This window comes from Rhodnius prolixus, unplaced genomic scaffold (genome assembly GCF_049639745.1).
Source record: "Rhodnius prolixus isolate KJV_2025 unplaced genomic scaffold, Rpr scaffold_3, whole genome shotgun sequence".
Lineage (NCBI taxonomy): Eukaryota > Metazoa > Arthropoda > Insecta > Hemiptera > Reduviidae > Rhodnius > Rhodnius prolixus.
In genome coordinates, this window is record NW_027411603.1 from 12,601,526 (window position 1) to 12,615,150 (window position 13,625).

The 13,625-nt window shown below is 31.6% G+C and overlaps 2 protein-coding genes across 10 annotated transcripts; one reads left to right on the forward strand and one right to left on the reverse strand.

The window, feature by feature from the left end:
- Window positions 1–1,483: 1,483 nt before the first annotated feature.
- Window positions 1,484–4,527, reverse strand: LOC141453808 (G patch domain-containing protein 4). Of its 4 annotated transcripts, none has more exons than XR_012458190.1 (5): window positions 4,382–4,527; window positions 4,121–4,287; window positions 3,759–3,898; window positions 3,591–3,693; window positions 1,484–1,826 (listed from the first exon to the last, which is right to left on the reverse strand). XR_012458190.1 is itself a non-coding variant. In XM_074127446.1 (5 exons), the coding sequence occupies exons 1-4, from the start codon at window positions 4,425–4,427 to the stop codon at window positions 3,598–3,600; spliced, it is 414 nt and encodes a 137-aa protein (XP_073983547.1). In that variant the 5' UTR covers window positions 4,428–4,527; the 3' UTR covers window positions 1,484–1,826; window positions 3,591–3,597. The 4 variants fall into 4 exon arrangements, 3 of the variants coding, with proteins under 3 accessions (XP_073983547.1, XP_073983546.1, XP_073983545.1); XM_074127446.1 differs by having other exon boundaries at window positions 3,591–3,684; window positions 3,785–3,898; XM_074127445.1 differs by having other exon boundaries at window positions 3,785–3,898.
- Window positions 4,528–13,461, forward strand: LOC141453799 (uncharacterized). Of its 6 annotated transcripts, none has more exons than XM_074127427.1 (9): window positions 4,528–4,661; window positions 4,809–5,071; window positions 5,850–6,070; window positions 6,145–6,425; window positions 6,538–7,406; window positions 8,675–8,801; window positions 11,148–12,533; window positions 12,609–12,738; window positions 12,811–13,461. In XM_074127427.1, the coding sequence occupies exons 4-7, from the start codon at window positions 6,297–6,299 to the stop codon at window positions 11,211–11,213; spliced, it is 1,191 nt and encodes a 396-aa protein (XP_073983528.1). In that variant the 5' UTR covers window positions 4,528–4,661; window positions 4,809–5,071; window positions 5,850–6,070; window positions 6,145–6,296; the 3' UTR covers window positions 11,214–12,533; window positions 12,609–12,738; window positions 12,811–13,461. The 6 variants fall into 6 exon arrangements, with proteins under 6 accessions (XP_073983528.1, XP_073983526.1, XP_073983530.1 ...); XM_074127425.1 differs by having other exon boundaries at window positions 5,850–6,057; XM_074127429.1 differs by having other exon boundaries at window positions 5,974–6,070.
- Window positions 13,462–13,625: the final 164 nt, after the last annotated feature.

A 13,625-nucleotide genomic window follows, 5' to 3' on the forward strand; every position in this document is an offset into this window, starting at 1 on the left:
AGCGAAGTTACGTACTTGGGACCTTAGGATGTTGAATTTTTATTAAGCACAGAATCCTAAAAACATTTAATGCTCCGTTACAGTATGTTGGTGACAAAAAATACAAAATGGCACATTAGAGGTTAGCGACAACCCCACTCCAAAAAGTGCTCTTACGACGTGTTCTCCCAATGTTTCTTTTAAAAGTTGTAGATTTGATATTAGCATATCACGTTTCGGCCTCAGGAACGTGAAACATCTCTAGTGAAAACCTGGGATCGTCAATTTGACATCATTACAATACTTTCTGAAGCGAGAAGTCATTAAACTTGATGCTAATCTGCAGCTGTTTCTATCTCAGCGTATTTGTCTCTTTTTCTCTAATCCCTCGATTACATTCAGTCTTGGCTAAGATGGATATCAGAAGGACGAAAAAACCATACATCAGTAATTTTCATAAGTTATTGGAATGAAATTGTCCTTTCCCCTGATAATACTCCCCAAGTTGCCGATTGTTGTAGCTTCTGGGTACCTAAAATAAGCAGCACAATTAAAACATTACTCGTAGGAAATAATTTTCTTCCTCCTAGTATGATAATGTGAAATTCTCGAAATTAAGATTAGAAGTTCGCTGAATATTTTGTCTGGGTTAGTTATCTGAGTTCAAGAATCGCAGATACTTATAAGGAAGTTCCCCAACCAAAAAAAAAAAATCGATAACTTGCCGATTACTGTAGTATTTCTTACGTAATCTTATTAACGCCTATCCGGAAACCTATTTTTCGAATTCCTGAAGAGCAATGCTGTTTTTTTCTCTCATTTTCAAGATGATCATCTGCGCGGATCCTGCATAACCCTACAAATATAAGATTCTAGTAATAACCAATGCCTACGCCACTGCGTCTCCTTTGTTCCATTTGTGTCTAAACGAATAACTCTTGAAATTTTTGAGAGAGAGGCTCAAAGGACTTCTCCCACATTTGGCGTAATGTGTTATCCACCAGTTCTGAAACTAGATGAAATCATAAGGATAATTTTACACCAGAGGCCACTTAGTTTACTACTCCAGCAGTATTTAATTGTGCATTGAACTTCCTGCCTAAAATTAAACAGTGCTTTAGTAAACAATCAAAATTGCTACTTTTCTTATAAATCGTTAATCGCTGCCTTTATTGCACAAGTTTTTCATTTTATTGACATAACTTATTGGCTATTTTTGATATTAATGGCTCATAAACCAAGAAAATAGCTCCTTTGAAAGCAATTCCCAACTAATTTCTTATTTATTTAAAACAAAAAATTTTCATTCAAAAGGTGGAGAAACATTCATTTCTTAAATGCTTTCTAACGTAACAAGAATTTGGACATTCTGTGATTAGTTTCAAGATCTTAAATAAAAACTTTTTCTGCTAGGGTACCGTATAAAGTTCACTAGGTTTGCAGTAAATGACAATAATTGAATAAACGTAACGATGAGAAGAAATTAGCTATTTAAAAAAACCTATTAGAACGTACACATTTTATTGACAAGTGTAGGTGATCAAAATAAAACAGATTAAATGCATGTTTATCTTAAAATGATTAATTTTTACAAAAATTATCAACACTTTTTCTCTCATGCAAAAGCCGACATTTTTTCCTTACAAAATTTGTGTATTGTTATTTATTCCACAAAATTTTGACTTTTTTTTTACAAACAAGCATTGCAATAGAAATTTAATTGTTTTTAAAATTTACTTTAAACACAAGTGTCAACCTTTTCTTTACTTAGTAAATACTTATTTTCATGTATAAGCAATCTCATTAACTTTCCATTTACGAGTACTTTATCATTTCTTTTTATATCTCTGAAAAATAATAAAATATGATATAAGTATTAGAAAAACAACTGAAACCAATATTTCAATGTGTCCATTTCTAAAGTGATTAGTGCCTCGTTAGTACTGCACACCGGAAAATTATTTTCACATTATTTTCCTTAATATAAATTGTAGATTTTATCCGTCGTATCATGCATTTTAATTGTATCTCTGAAAGTTATGGGACTTATCATTGGAGGTAGATTAGGCCGGTGTGATTTCGACTTCACTTACGTTTCCATCTCGCACCACACCTGCTAACTCCACGCTACATTGGATAAAGTCTACAATATAATTTAGCATGGCGAACCTAACCGCATTTTTAATATAAATTTGTTGACCACAATCTAAAAGAGATTAAATCTGAAGAAATTTTTAACTCGAGAACTGGACATTTACATCTGGAATTCAAATGTAACAAAAGAACAATACACCAGTTGAAGGCATTAAACTTTATTTTGATAAATAAGCAAAATTAAAGTGCCAGATTACTCCAAATTTGGAGAAACTACGATGAGAACACAAAATGTCTAAAACATTTAATGACAATTCAATAATGAATTCGCAATAGAACCACGTACTAATAAACCCTTAAGGACCTAGGCGATTCTTCGAAGTTCGAACTACATATACACTGAGACTTTTTTCAATCACACCCTAAATATTCAGAAAAGTTAATTAATTAAAATTAATTGGATTACGCTTACCTAACACCCTCCCTCACCAATACAATATAAAATGTAGTCCATTCCCAATTTACAACCTCTGACACCAAAAACAAACTCTAAAAAGTTAACTTTACTTCCATATACTTGTTTAAAGGCAATCATTGGACTCACATTACTTACAATCGTGCAAGAAACTGTGATCACTACTATGTTACCATTTAGTTGGCTACAATAAGCCAGAAAAATTAACAATCAAGAACTTTAAAAAGCTACTTACTGGCACGTAACAGTAAAAGAAACTTATCCAAATGGTCCATTACTTCAAACTAGTAGGACCATAGGAAAGTGTTCGTGTATAGAATATAATTGACTGAAATAAGGTAGCAAGAAATAAATGGTGAGCCGGCTACCTACTGCTGAGGGTTTTAAATGCATTGTGCGATTTTAGGAGGTTTGAAAGTTATTCTTACTGTCAGGCTGCCATATTCTTACTACAAGGCTAGGAAATACTCGCAGATCCCTTTGGAAGTGGTAAGTACGGTCTACTAACTCCTACGAGGGTAAAAGCATCAGTAACTGACGGAACGAATCGACAGCATCGAAGTCTTAACTTTAGTACTTAAGTAACCTTGCATTCTAAATTAGGATTAGTTTAACTTCTTGGTAAATTAAAACATTTTTAGTCCAAAAGAAAGAAAGAATATTGCAAATTTTTAGCTGAACAAAAAATTATAATTTTTTTATTTTTTGAAACGCATTTCATATTTTGGGTGGAATAAGTCAGCCCCAGACATATTTGGTAAAGGGTATTTTAAGAGCTTTTTAACAATACAGAAGCTCAATATGACCAAGCGTAAAATGTCAAATGGCTTAACCATCTGCGAAATCAAGTAAGTCTGAACACGAATTATTCGAAAATATAGGGCATTGAGGCTGCTATAACTTCTTAGCACGCTTACGGAAAAAGGTATAACCCACAGATAGATTTATCTTACTTTCAATTCTAAATGAAGTCTGCACTTTGTAAATAAAACTGCCTAAATGGATATTTTAGGTCATAAAAGATTTGGTATAAGAGCATTACCTAATGGCTATATTATTGGGAATAAGTTTTTTGGTGTCTCGAACATTACTTTGGTTACAAAGTCTCTTTTCCTGCGTTCTGTCCGCAAACAATCCTGTAGTTCCTTCCAAAAAGACGATATGAAATTAAGGTTAATATATTAAATTTAAAAAAAAATAATGTTCTTACTTCACCACTGGAATATCATTTACAACCTTCAAAGTAGTATCCTTTTTTTTGCTTTTAAATTTTCGACTGCTCTTCTTTTTTTGTGTGGTAATCGGAGTAGATTTTTTGTATTTCGTTGAAATTAACGACTTAGTCCCATCCTAAAATTAAAAAAAATATGCACACCCAGAACAAGAAAATTTATAAATAAAAAGCTATTTCCTATTCCTTTCATCTTTAAACATTATTTAAATTTGTACAACTTCCTAAAAAATAGATATGATTTTTTTAACAATTTCTTATCTCTTTAAGAGGATTTTGAATACATAACAGAACTTTAATTTTTGTTTTAAAAGATCTATATTTTATAGCTAGTATCTTACTTCTGCAGAAATGACTGAAATATTATTAGCTGCTTGATCATAAACATGTTCCCACCATTTGAAACTGTACTCTTCTCCATAATTAAAACCCAATCCTTTGTTATCGAATTTTAGTTTTGGTCGCACTGGTTCCACTGTACCAGTTGATTCTTTACCCAGACCTTTCCCTTTAAAATTTAGAAATTTTAATAATTAGAATTCAAGGAAGAATAGAAATAAAATCATAATCAGCGGAAATAAAAGGAACAAGTGAATACTTACCTTCCTTCCAACCGTACTTAAATAATTCCCGTTTGGCAAAATTCATAAGAAATCTTTAAGGAGAGTTAATCTGAAACCAATACAAAATGCACAAAATCTGTTTTCTTTACACAAGTTGCTTCAACAACTTAAAGTTTTGACCTGATTACACCTGCCATATTTGGAAGTATAGGAGTTTGAAGAAGGTTCTGTAGTGGCTATCAACAAGGTTATTTGGTTTGTCAGACGAGTATTTTAACTTTTTTAAGTAGTTGATACAATAGCATTAGGATCAGGAAAGGTATGTCAAACGTAGCTCAGTCTTTTGATAATTATCGATTTAAAATATCCTTAAAATTGAATGAATTCTAGTTGTTCATAATAATTATACCCTTTCTGTTCTTAAGACTTTCTAATTATTGAATCAATAAATAAGTTTGTTTTTCAGTTCTAAAAATCACAAAAGAATTGTATGTTTTTTGTAAGATTTACTACATTTTAAGCCAATCGAGAAAGTATGCAACCAAATATGACAAACTTATAGAACTTGAACTTTATAATGTTAGTATGTAAAAGTTTTTTGGAACGCTCGTATTCTTTGCATTGAAAGTTGAAGATTTAATTTGCAAAATAATCAAAGCTTAGTAATTGATGTTGCAATTGGTCAAAAGAAATAAATCACGTCAATATCTTCACCGTCTGGTTCATCAGGTATGATAATAATGGTATATTCTTTGAAATGTCTTTACGATACTTGTTGGAATCAAAGAAGAATCTTGGCGAATATTAAGTACTAGTTGGTATAGCTCTTTGGCTCCGAATGTTAACCTGCTCCTGAGATATCCAACAGTAACTCTTACCTATTAGTAATTTCATCTAATTCGAGTATCTACAAGCAGTTAATGTTGTAGAAAATTGCAAAACTCTACTTATTTTTTGATGAAGTTTGTCACTAATAAATTCATAATTCTCTACTTTTTCTAAATATACATTTTCCAGTCTCACAATTCCAGAATGTATTCGCATAAATATTTTTTAATCTAAATATTTGATTTATTCTTGGCCTTCTTGTCTCTCTTGCCCTTCGTTCTCCCTTTTATCATCTCCCAGGCTTAGTTTACAGGAGAAATCCTATTCGTCTTTTATACTCACTGATAAATTTTCTTTTTCCTTTCATCATGTTTTGCTTATTATTACGTACTTTTCTCATAGATTACTTTTGAAGAGCCAAAAGTTTCTTGATAAAAAGACTCTTGCCACAAATAATTAATTAAAAAAATTGTTTTAGTGTTCTTGACAAAGATGGCCTGCCAAAGTACTGAGTATTGGAGTTCTAATAATTTTCAGCACCTAACTAATCCTTTGTTTTATACTCCTTATCTTTTATAAATCGCAGTAACTTATCTATACTGTCTGCTTTTACGCATCAATTTTCTAGCTGATGTTTTTGTACGAGTTCTTGAGTCCTTAATATTCATTTTTTTTACAGAATAGTGTCGAACTCCTAACATTTGGACACCAGCACCGATTCCACTATTTCTCGAGAAAATTTTGCAATGAAAGTTTATTTTTTAACCCTCACTTTTAAGAAAATATATCAATTTTAATTTTAGCTTTCAGAACAAACCTGATTGCTGAAGTGTTGCGAGGATGAATTTAAAAAATACTGGAATAAAAAGGATCTAATTTATAATACGGTGTGTGAATGAAGTAATGAGATTTTTATTCGGAACAGTTTTTAGTAAAAATTATTTGTTTATTATTGAATACATTATGTTTTTCAGATAAATTCGATTGATGTAATGAAATTAGAAGGTATATTAGGATATTAAAGATTCATTTTTCTATACGATCTATTCATCATTGTTTTTCATTAAAAATAGAAAGAACCTTAATAGTTCATCAAGATAAAAAATGAAAATTAAGTTTTAACATCATGACTGAAGATAGTAACGAAAAATTAATGAAATTGGCCACAGACACACGAGATAAAGGAGATTATCAATGCTTCGATGGAACTAACAAATCTGCCACAATAAATGTCGTCCTGGCCAATATTAATGACGTAAGTGATTTCATTTGTCGCTAAAATACATATATATTTTTTTATTTAAAGAAATCATTTGTTTTATTTTAAATCTTTTCAGCACAAATTTTTTATACTTTTTTTTTTGTAGAATGATATGAAGCGAAATGAAAGATATGTGCATTCATCCGAACAAAATGCTTTTCCGAAATTTGAAAAAACCTCTCAGATTTCTAAGGATTGCTCTGAAGTATTAAATTTTCTAAAAATGAATCTACAAGGATCGTTGAATTGTGTAAATTTTATTAAAGAAAGAGTACATGAAAATATCCTTGCAAAAGCTAATGAGAAACGCAGTTTTCAGCTACTAACTGAAAGATCTGAACAACTCATTTCCCAGATATCAAGTGACATTGATCTTAAATCTGCCGATATTCCGAAAGATAATTCTTTAAGTCGTTTAGATGATATTGTCAACGATTCAAATATAGTTTGTACAAATGATCAAAATGCATTTGAGTCAGAAGAAAGTGGTAAAAAAAAATTGAACGAACATCAAATATCAAATGCCTCTTCAGAGACGCAAATAAAGCGAATTAATCAACCTAACTCTTTAAGTGCTATGGATTGTGCATCCCAGGAAAAGATAATTATGATAAGTCTTTTGTCGGAAGATGAAGAATTGGATTCGGATTGCAGTAAAATTTCTATTCCAGGCCGTGTCAGAAATTATAATAGTTCTTGCTCTTTATCCTTTCAGGAAGAATGTTCTTCTAAGGTAGAAACCAATTGTGTTCTTGCTCGAAATGAAAATACGGCAGAAAATAATGATTTGAATGAAACAAACCAGCTTAAATCAATTGAAAAAAGAAACGATGTCCCTGAAAGAAGATCGACTGAAGATTGTAAACAACATACAAAGAAGAAAAAAATAATTAACAAGGACATTCGTAATCAGCCAAAAGAATTTTATTTTTATGGAGATTTCTATAAAGTCAAACTTACGAATTTGCATCCGAGGTAGGTTTCCATTATCTTAGCATCAATCTAGTTAAGGTGGTTCCTCTGTACTAGAATTTTTTGAAAAAAAGAAAGGATTCCCTTCTGTATAGAGTAATATTTATTTCCATTTCTTTCTCTATTCCAGCAAAAGGTAGTAATTCGGTCACATCAATTTTTTACGTTTTTAGATCCCCTGAAATAAAAAAGAAAAGAAAAAAGTTATTTATTTAAAAAGCTGATATTACTTGTGTGGACAAAATATTTCAAATACGAATACGAAAGCAGAAGGAAGCTTAAAATTTATGTTTGTTAATGTTCTGTTACAGAACTCGAAATGCAACTTTCTTCCTCCCTCCTTGGCATTACAGATCTTGAAGGCCTCTTCCGTGTACCTTACTTTATTCCACTAATTTTCCATTCTCTAACCCCTCTCTCGTAGGGACACATTTTTCACGTTTTTTATTATGTCAAAATTCTTCTTCTTCTTCGTAACTAATTACCTACCAATTTTAGTGATGTTGAACTAAAATTTTTATTTTAAACAATTTTCCCAAAAAATGCATTCAGTTATTTTTGTTAAATGAATGGTTCCACCATTTATATAGCATAAGCTGTAATTCTGAGTTTGAAAGAAAATTACATAATAGGTATGGAGTTGGTTAGACTTTGGTTGTTTAGACCTTTAAATAAAATAATTTTTTAGAGTAACGTAAGCATGACAAGCTCTTTAAACTTAGTATCAAAAATATAAAGTCACTTTTGTTTAAAATGTTTTTCGGATAAACTAATAAATAATTTAGGATTTCTTTTTGTGAGGGGATAATTGGGCTTTCCTTCAAATTGCCATTTCTATGGATTCTACGGTTGTAAGTTGAAAGTGTTATTGCTTATTAAAATTCCGAGTTGGCAGAAAATCGCAAGATAATTTGACTTTTATAATGGAGAATGAGTCCTAAGAGAAAGATCCTTGAGTGTTTCGAATCAAATTATTTTTTTTTTCTGAGCTAATAGTATTTTCTCTTTCCCTCTGTTTGCCTCGCAAAATAGTGAAGTTCAGGTTACATACATAGTTCGCTTCGTATTGCTTACCATTTTAAAATAATTTTAACTGATTTAGGATTCATTTCAGGAAGTGGGTCTTCTATGGCAGAGGAATCATTATAAGCTATGTGGACTGCTAAAACTAAATTTCGTCTCCTTCTTAAACATTTCACAGAATTTTCTCATTGTAATCCAATCAGGTGTCAAAACAAGATCAACACAGTTAAGCATATGATGTGTTTCAGGATAAATTACGGCCACATCGTGTCAATGTTAGAGAAAGCAGGTCTTGATTTTGTAGATATACTGTTGGTTAATTCTGATAGCAGACCATTTGCAGAAATATCGTTCATTGATTTAGCATCTAGAGAGGTGTGTATGGAATTTGTTTCTAAATATTTTTGAGCCAGTTATTGCGTATATTTTGTAATTATAATTAAGAATAAGAAAATTATAGAATTTATTTCAAAACCAGGCAGAACTTAGTTATAATTACTTGGCTCCACTTACAGTGTAGTTCAGTATATAATTGTGTGCCTTTTTAAGTGATCAAGAAACACAGAAAGAATATTTTTTATTTAATGATCGTATTACTTGAACAAAGCTGGTTACGAACGTGGATTTGTAAGTGGGAAATCCCGCGGGTAACTTTTTAGTTTTTAAAAAAAATTTGCTAAGTATGTGCTTCCGACTCCCTCCACGGGCCTAATTGGTACATAGTTGATTAATCCCCGCCTGAAAAAATCGGGGATTACTTAACTTGAATAAAACTTTTTTTCTTCTTTAACAAGTATCTCCTGCCAATGCAATTAGTAGTGTGAGCTACATTCTATGCACTCTTGTTAACTTACATCCAGGAATTTTAATGAGTTATTCTGCCTCGTAATAACGAAATCAATAATTCATCACCAATTTCTTTCTTGTGGTTTCTTAAAAATCTTTAAAAGTGCTTATGCTGTTCTGTATTTTGAAGAATAACAATTGACATAATTCTTTGTACTTGTTATCATAGTCATTTGTCTCGTATCGCCAAACCTTCTAATTATTTTACTGTGTGGTCCACCACCTTTTCAGAAGTTCATAACCTCTATGAAAACATTTTCTTCCTTTCCAGCAATTTTCTCAAATTATAGGAGAAATAATGATTTTTGTTCTACTATGTGACATTAGTCGGCACGGTTGAGTCCACAATGTCTGGCTGTTCCTTTTCCTACCAGTTTAATAAGTTTAAAAGAAATTATTTTTTCCTTAATCATTGTAGTGATAGTTTTTCTTATTGTAGTGATAGGGCAATACTGTATGTATTGATACTTTTTCGTGCAGTTTTTGACGATCAACCTTATACAACAGTCCTACCGGACAGTTTTAATTAATAAAGGTTTGAGTGAGATGAGGTATCCTGGTAAAATATAAGTCGTTGCTTCTCATGTATTTTGACTTCTCATTAACATTACATGGTATCAGGTGTGTCATGGCGAAGTGATTAATTATTATAGCTATGCCGGGAGACAGAAAAAATTCCTTGGACAGTGGGGCGAGTTTTGATGTAAGCAGAATCGGCGAGAATACTGGTATTAATTTACCTGGTAATGACTCCAGGACAGTTTGATATTAAGAACCCTTCCGAAATCGTGTCAGGCCTTTAAGAAAGCTAGCAAGAAACGAGCGGGTGTGGATATCCGACCTGAAACAAAGGAAGTTCAACCAAGAGCTTACACTGTCCAATCGAATAGGGGTGTGGTAACAAGGAACTGGCATTGATGTCAGCAGAGAAGACACCAGAGAGTAAATCTATGGAAACCATTGCAGAACATACTAAACCATTAGAAGATTCCCTGCCAGAAGAGATTTCTACTGCAGGATCTGGCTCTGAGAACTTTGAAGACTGGAAGTTGGTGATAGATAGAGGAAGTCGAGCAAAGATAAAGCTAGTGCGTTACAGCGATTCAAATTTCGTTTAATCTGTTTAAGTGTATAAAGTTAATAAAGAAAGGAGGGTATAGTGACAGGGCAACGCTATATGTAGGGAGGTTAATTAGAGGTTGAGTTGAGGCTGGTGAAATATATGTCGTTGCATCTCATGAACGTTACACTTATAAAAACCGATCCTTCTGTTTTGGTCTAGCGTATTACTTTATTTGCACCATTCCATAAGTGCATGCTGCATTAACCTACTGATTCATGTCTATTTCATTCTTCTTTTTTTTTGTGTGTGAGCCTCCTGCTTGGATCCCACTTTCACCATTCTTTTGGATCAATATAACTTTATATTTTACTTTAATATAAAAACACACAAATCAAATAGAATGTACACCCAGTATTTAGGTACGCCCATTCTTTTGGACCATTTTATATTTTATTTTTGACAAGCTTTTGACCTTGGGACCAGTTTATTTTCAGGACTGCTTAATTTACACTTGCACATTGGCTTTGAATCAATAAATACAAAATAAGACTAATGACAGTAATTAGATTCAATCACTGCCAACGTTTTTTAATAAAACGGTGAATTTAATTAACAACAAAATTTAACTAACCAGTATAAGCCCTGAAGACGCCTTAGTCCCTAGGTCGATGGCTTGGCGATTAAAATCGCAATAATTTCTTTTCCTGGGAGAATCAATCGCGTGTCTAAACTTTCGTCTTTATTATCGAAATTTGCAATTAGAATTATATTAAATGTAGTTCATTATTATTTTATTTTTTGTTTTGTTTCAGAAAGCCCTTACTTTGGACAAAACTTTATCACATTTAGGACAGAAAATAAAAATCAAACCCATTTAATAAGTTTCTCAATTCTTACAAAATTTACCTAATTCACGTATTTGTTATTTTCATTTTTTAGTTCAAAATGGTATAAAATAGTGATATTTTATTTAAAATGATTTATAGTGATATTTTTTTTTTACATGGTTGCGTATTTGATATTACCTGTATCACCTACATATTTGTCCCGGTTTTTCTGCACTCATTTTTTATGTTACATAGACGGACAAATAAAGAATCTGACGCAGTTTTATTTCTGTCATTTTGACCCTAAAACACGAATTATTACAGTATAGTTACAAATTTTATAGGAAGAAGTTTGGTGGTTTTTTCCCGGCGCATCGGCGTCTACGGTTATTAGCGCCGGTTTGGTGTTAAGTATGTTTGTAGGAATGATTGGTAAGGGCATTGGGGCAACCCATTGGAATTTCATTATATTGTGATATAAAACCTGACCAGATCCCTAATCCAACCCTGAAAAAGGTTATTCAAAAGTCCAACTAGTTGCAAACTTTCCTAAAAATCGCTGTATTGCATTAACTCTGCTTTTCTTGACAATATAGACAGAAATGTTCGCATCACTCTGTTATAAGAAACAGCAGACCTTCAAATGATTATTTTTTTATTATTTATTTAGAAATTTAAAATCACACTAATTTTTGACACTAAGAAAGATCGTTAAAAAGATATCTTGTTTATGTGGATACTAAACATTTCGGTAAAGTAATGTATTACATAAAAAGTTTATAATATATCGCGTGGTACCTAAACAGTAGAAAATCACTTCTATATTGTAAGTTATTACAATGTAATTTTTTAATCGATTGGTGAATGATAGTGTTGATACCAGTGGGAAGTAAGCGATACCATTGTGTTACGTGTAAATCGATACTTAAAAGTTTAAAATAGGTTATTTGCGGTTATAAAATTAATTTTTAATGTCTAGTGAGAGAATCAGTTGTTTAAAGCAGTATTAAAATAATTATAATTGATATAAACCATGTTTGATACCACGAAATCATTTTCGAAACAGATAGGAACTTATCAAGAAATCATTCAAACATTATCTGAAGCATGTTCGTCTGATTTTGATTCACCGGGACTTAAGCTATTACAGGAGACAGCAGATTCATTAAAAATTGCTGTTGAAAAGTTGTCAGAACTTGAAATGTATGTAAGAGGATATAATAATTCACGTTCAAAATCAACAAATTCAGTTACAAATTTAGAAATGGCAGGAACACTCCAAGAAAATTTCGATGCTGGCAGAAAAGATTTCGAGCAAAAAAAAGAGAACAAGCACCAGGTGCTAAAAACTTTTTTCACAATACACGAAAAGTACGTATGATTTATTTATTTTAAGGTATTCAGCTTTTGCAGCATAACGACAAAAATCCCCTTTTTATTTTGAAGTGTTGCAGAATGTAATCTTATTGAAGCATTGCAGAAAAAAGGATTTTTTAATTTTCAATTAAATTTGCTTGGGAAAATGGAGAATTTCGCTTATGGCTTTATAATCTTTGACAATAAGGATACATTTGTGGTTAGTAGAAAATGAAGAAAATTAATCGAGATTTTAGTTGAATAAATGTTAATATGTTATGTTCATGTTTAGGAAGCAGTATCGTTATCAACCAAAATAATAATCGGCCAGTCTGTATTGAAAATGTTCCCTAGATATAATAGTTTACGCAAGGAATTGAGAAAAAAACAAGCAAACTGTAAAAATGGGAGCAAAAAACGCAAAAGAAAGTAAAAGAGACTGAATAGATTACTGAAGTGGAAATGAAACGTTCTATTTATAATGCGACTAAAGACACCTATGAGTTATACTTTTTATTTTATTTTTTGTAAGTTCTTTTAAAATTCATAGAGTCGTTGGAATGTTGTTCAGGTACTTTCATATTGACCGCATGACAATTGATCTGAATTATTTATCTGAACTCCGGCCATCTCTCAATCCCTTCCTTATCCGGGGCTTCTACTCTCGTTTCCCGAAAACAGCTTTAATTTTTTTTAAAAAAAAAACTTTTTTACATCGAACTTGGAAATGCTAGGAATACTGTTTATGAACAGATTAGTTTTTTCCAGCCCTCATTTCATATATTAGTCATTTAGAACATTGAATTTGTTCTTAAAACTGTGGGAAAGCTCCCCATCAGACCGATTCACAGATTCGCATGCGTTTAGTATAAAAGTACCCTTGTTTATGCCAATTGAAATTGTATTTTGTATGTTGTCCAAAAAATATATGGTTTAAAAAATATAGGTATGCTTCTTGATCTTCTGAGTCCTTCGATTAATAAAAATAAATAAAGTTATTTCTTATAAAGAAAGGAAAAGTACTTTCTTGTAGAAACTTAAAGTTAATGTACAATCATTTCCATCCTCATTAGTTTAATGAATTAGCCGTGCACTGCGCTATCATAC

What these genes read in the sequence shown, in the direction of transcription:
- LOC141453808 (XM_074127444.1), bottom strand. Translation starts at nt 4,427, where the DNA reads ATGAATTTTGCCAAACGGGAATTATTTAAGTACGGTTGGAAGGAAG. An exon ending in TAAGTACGGTTGGAAGGAAG is followed by an intron (nt 4,288 to 4,381) that starts GTAAGTATTCAC and finishes TAAATTTTAAAG; the next exon opens with GGAAAGGTCTGGGTAAAGAA. An exon ending in TTTCAGTCATTTCTGCAGAA is followed by an intron (nt 3,899 to 4,120) that starts GTAAGATACTAG and finishes TTTTAATTTTAG; the next exon opens with GATGGGACTAAGTCGTTAAT.
- LOC141453799 (XM_074127427.1), top strand. Translation starts at nt 6,297, where the DNA reads ATGACTGAAGATAGTAACGAAAAATTAATGAAATTGGCCACAGACACA. An exon ending in TCCTGGCCAATATTAATGAC is followed by an intron (nt 6,426 to 6,537) that starts GTAAGTGATTTC and finishes TTTTTTTTGTAG; the next exon opens with AATGATATGAAGCGAAATGA. An exon ending in CTTACGAATTTGCATCCGAG is followed by an intron (nt 7,407 to 8,674) that starts GTAGGTTTCCAT and finishes GATGTGTTTCAG; the next exon opens with GATAAATTACGGCCACATCG.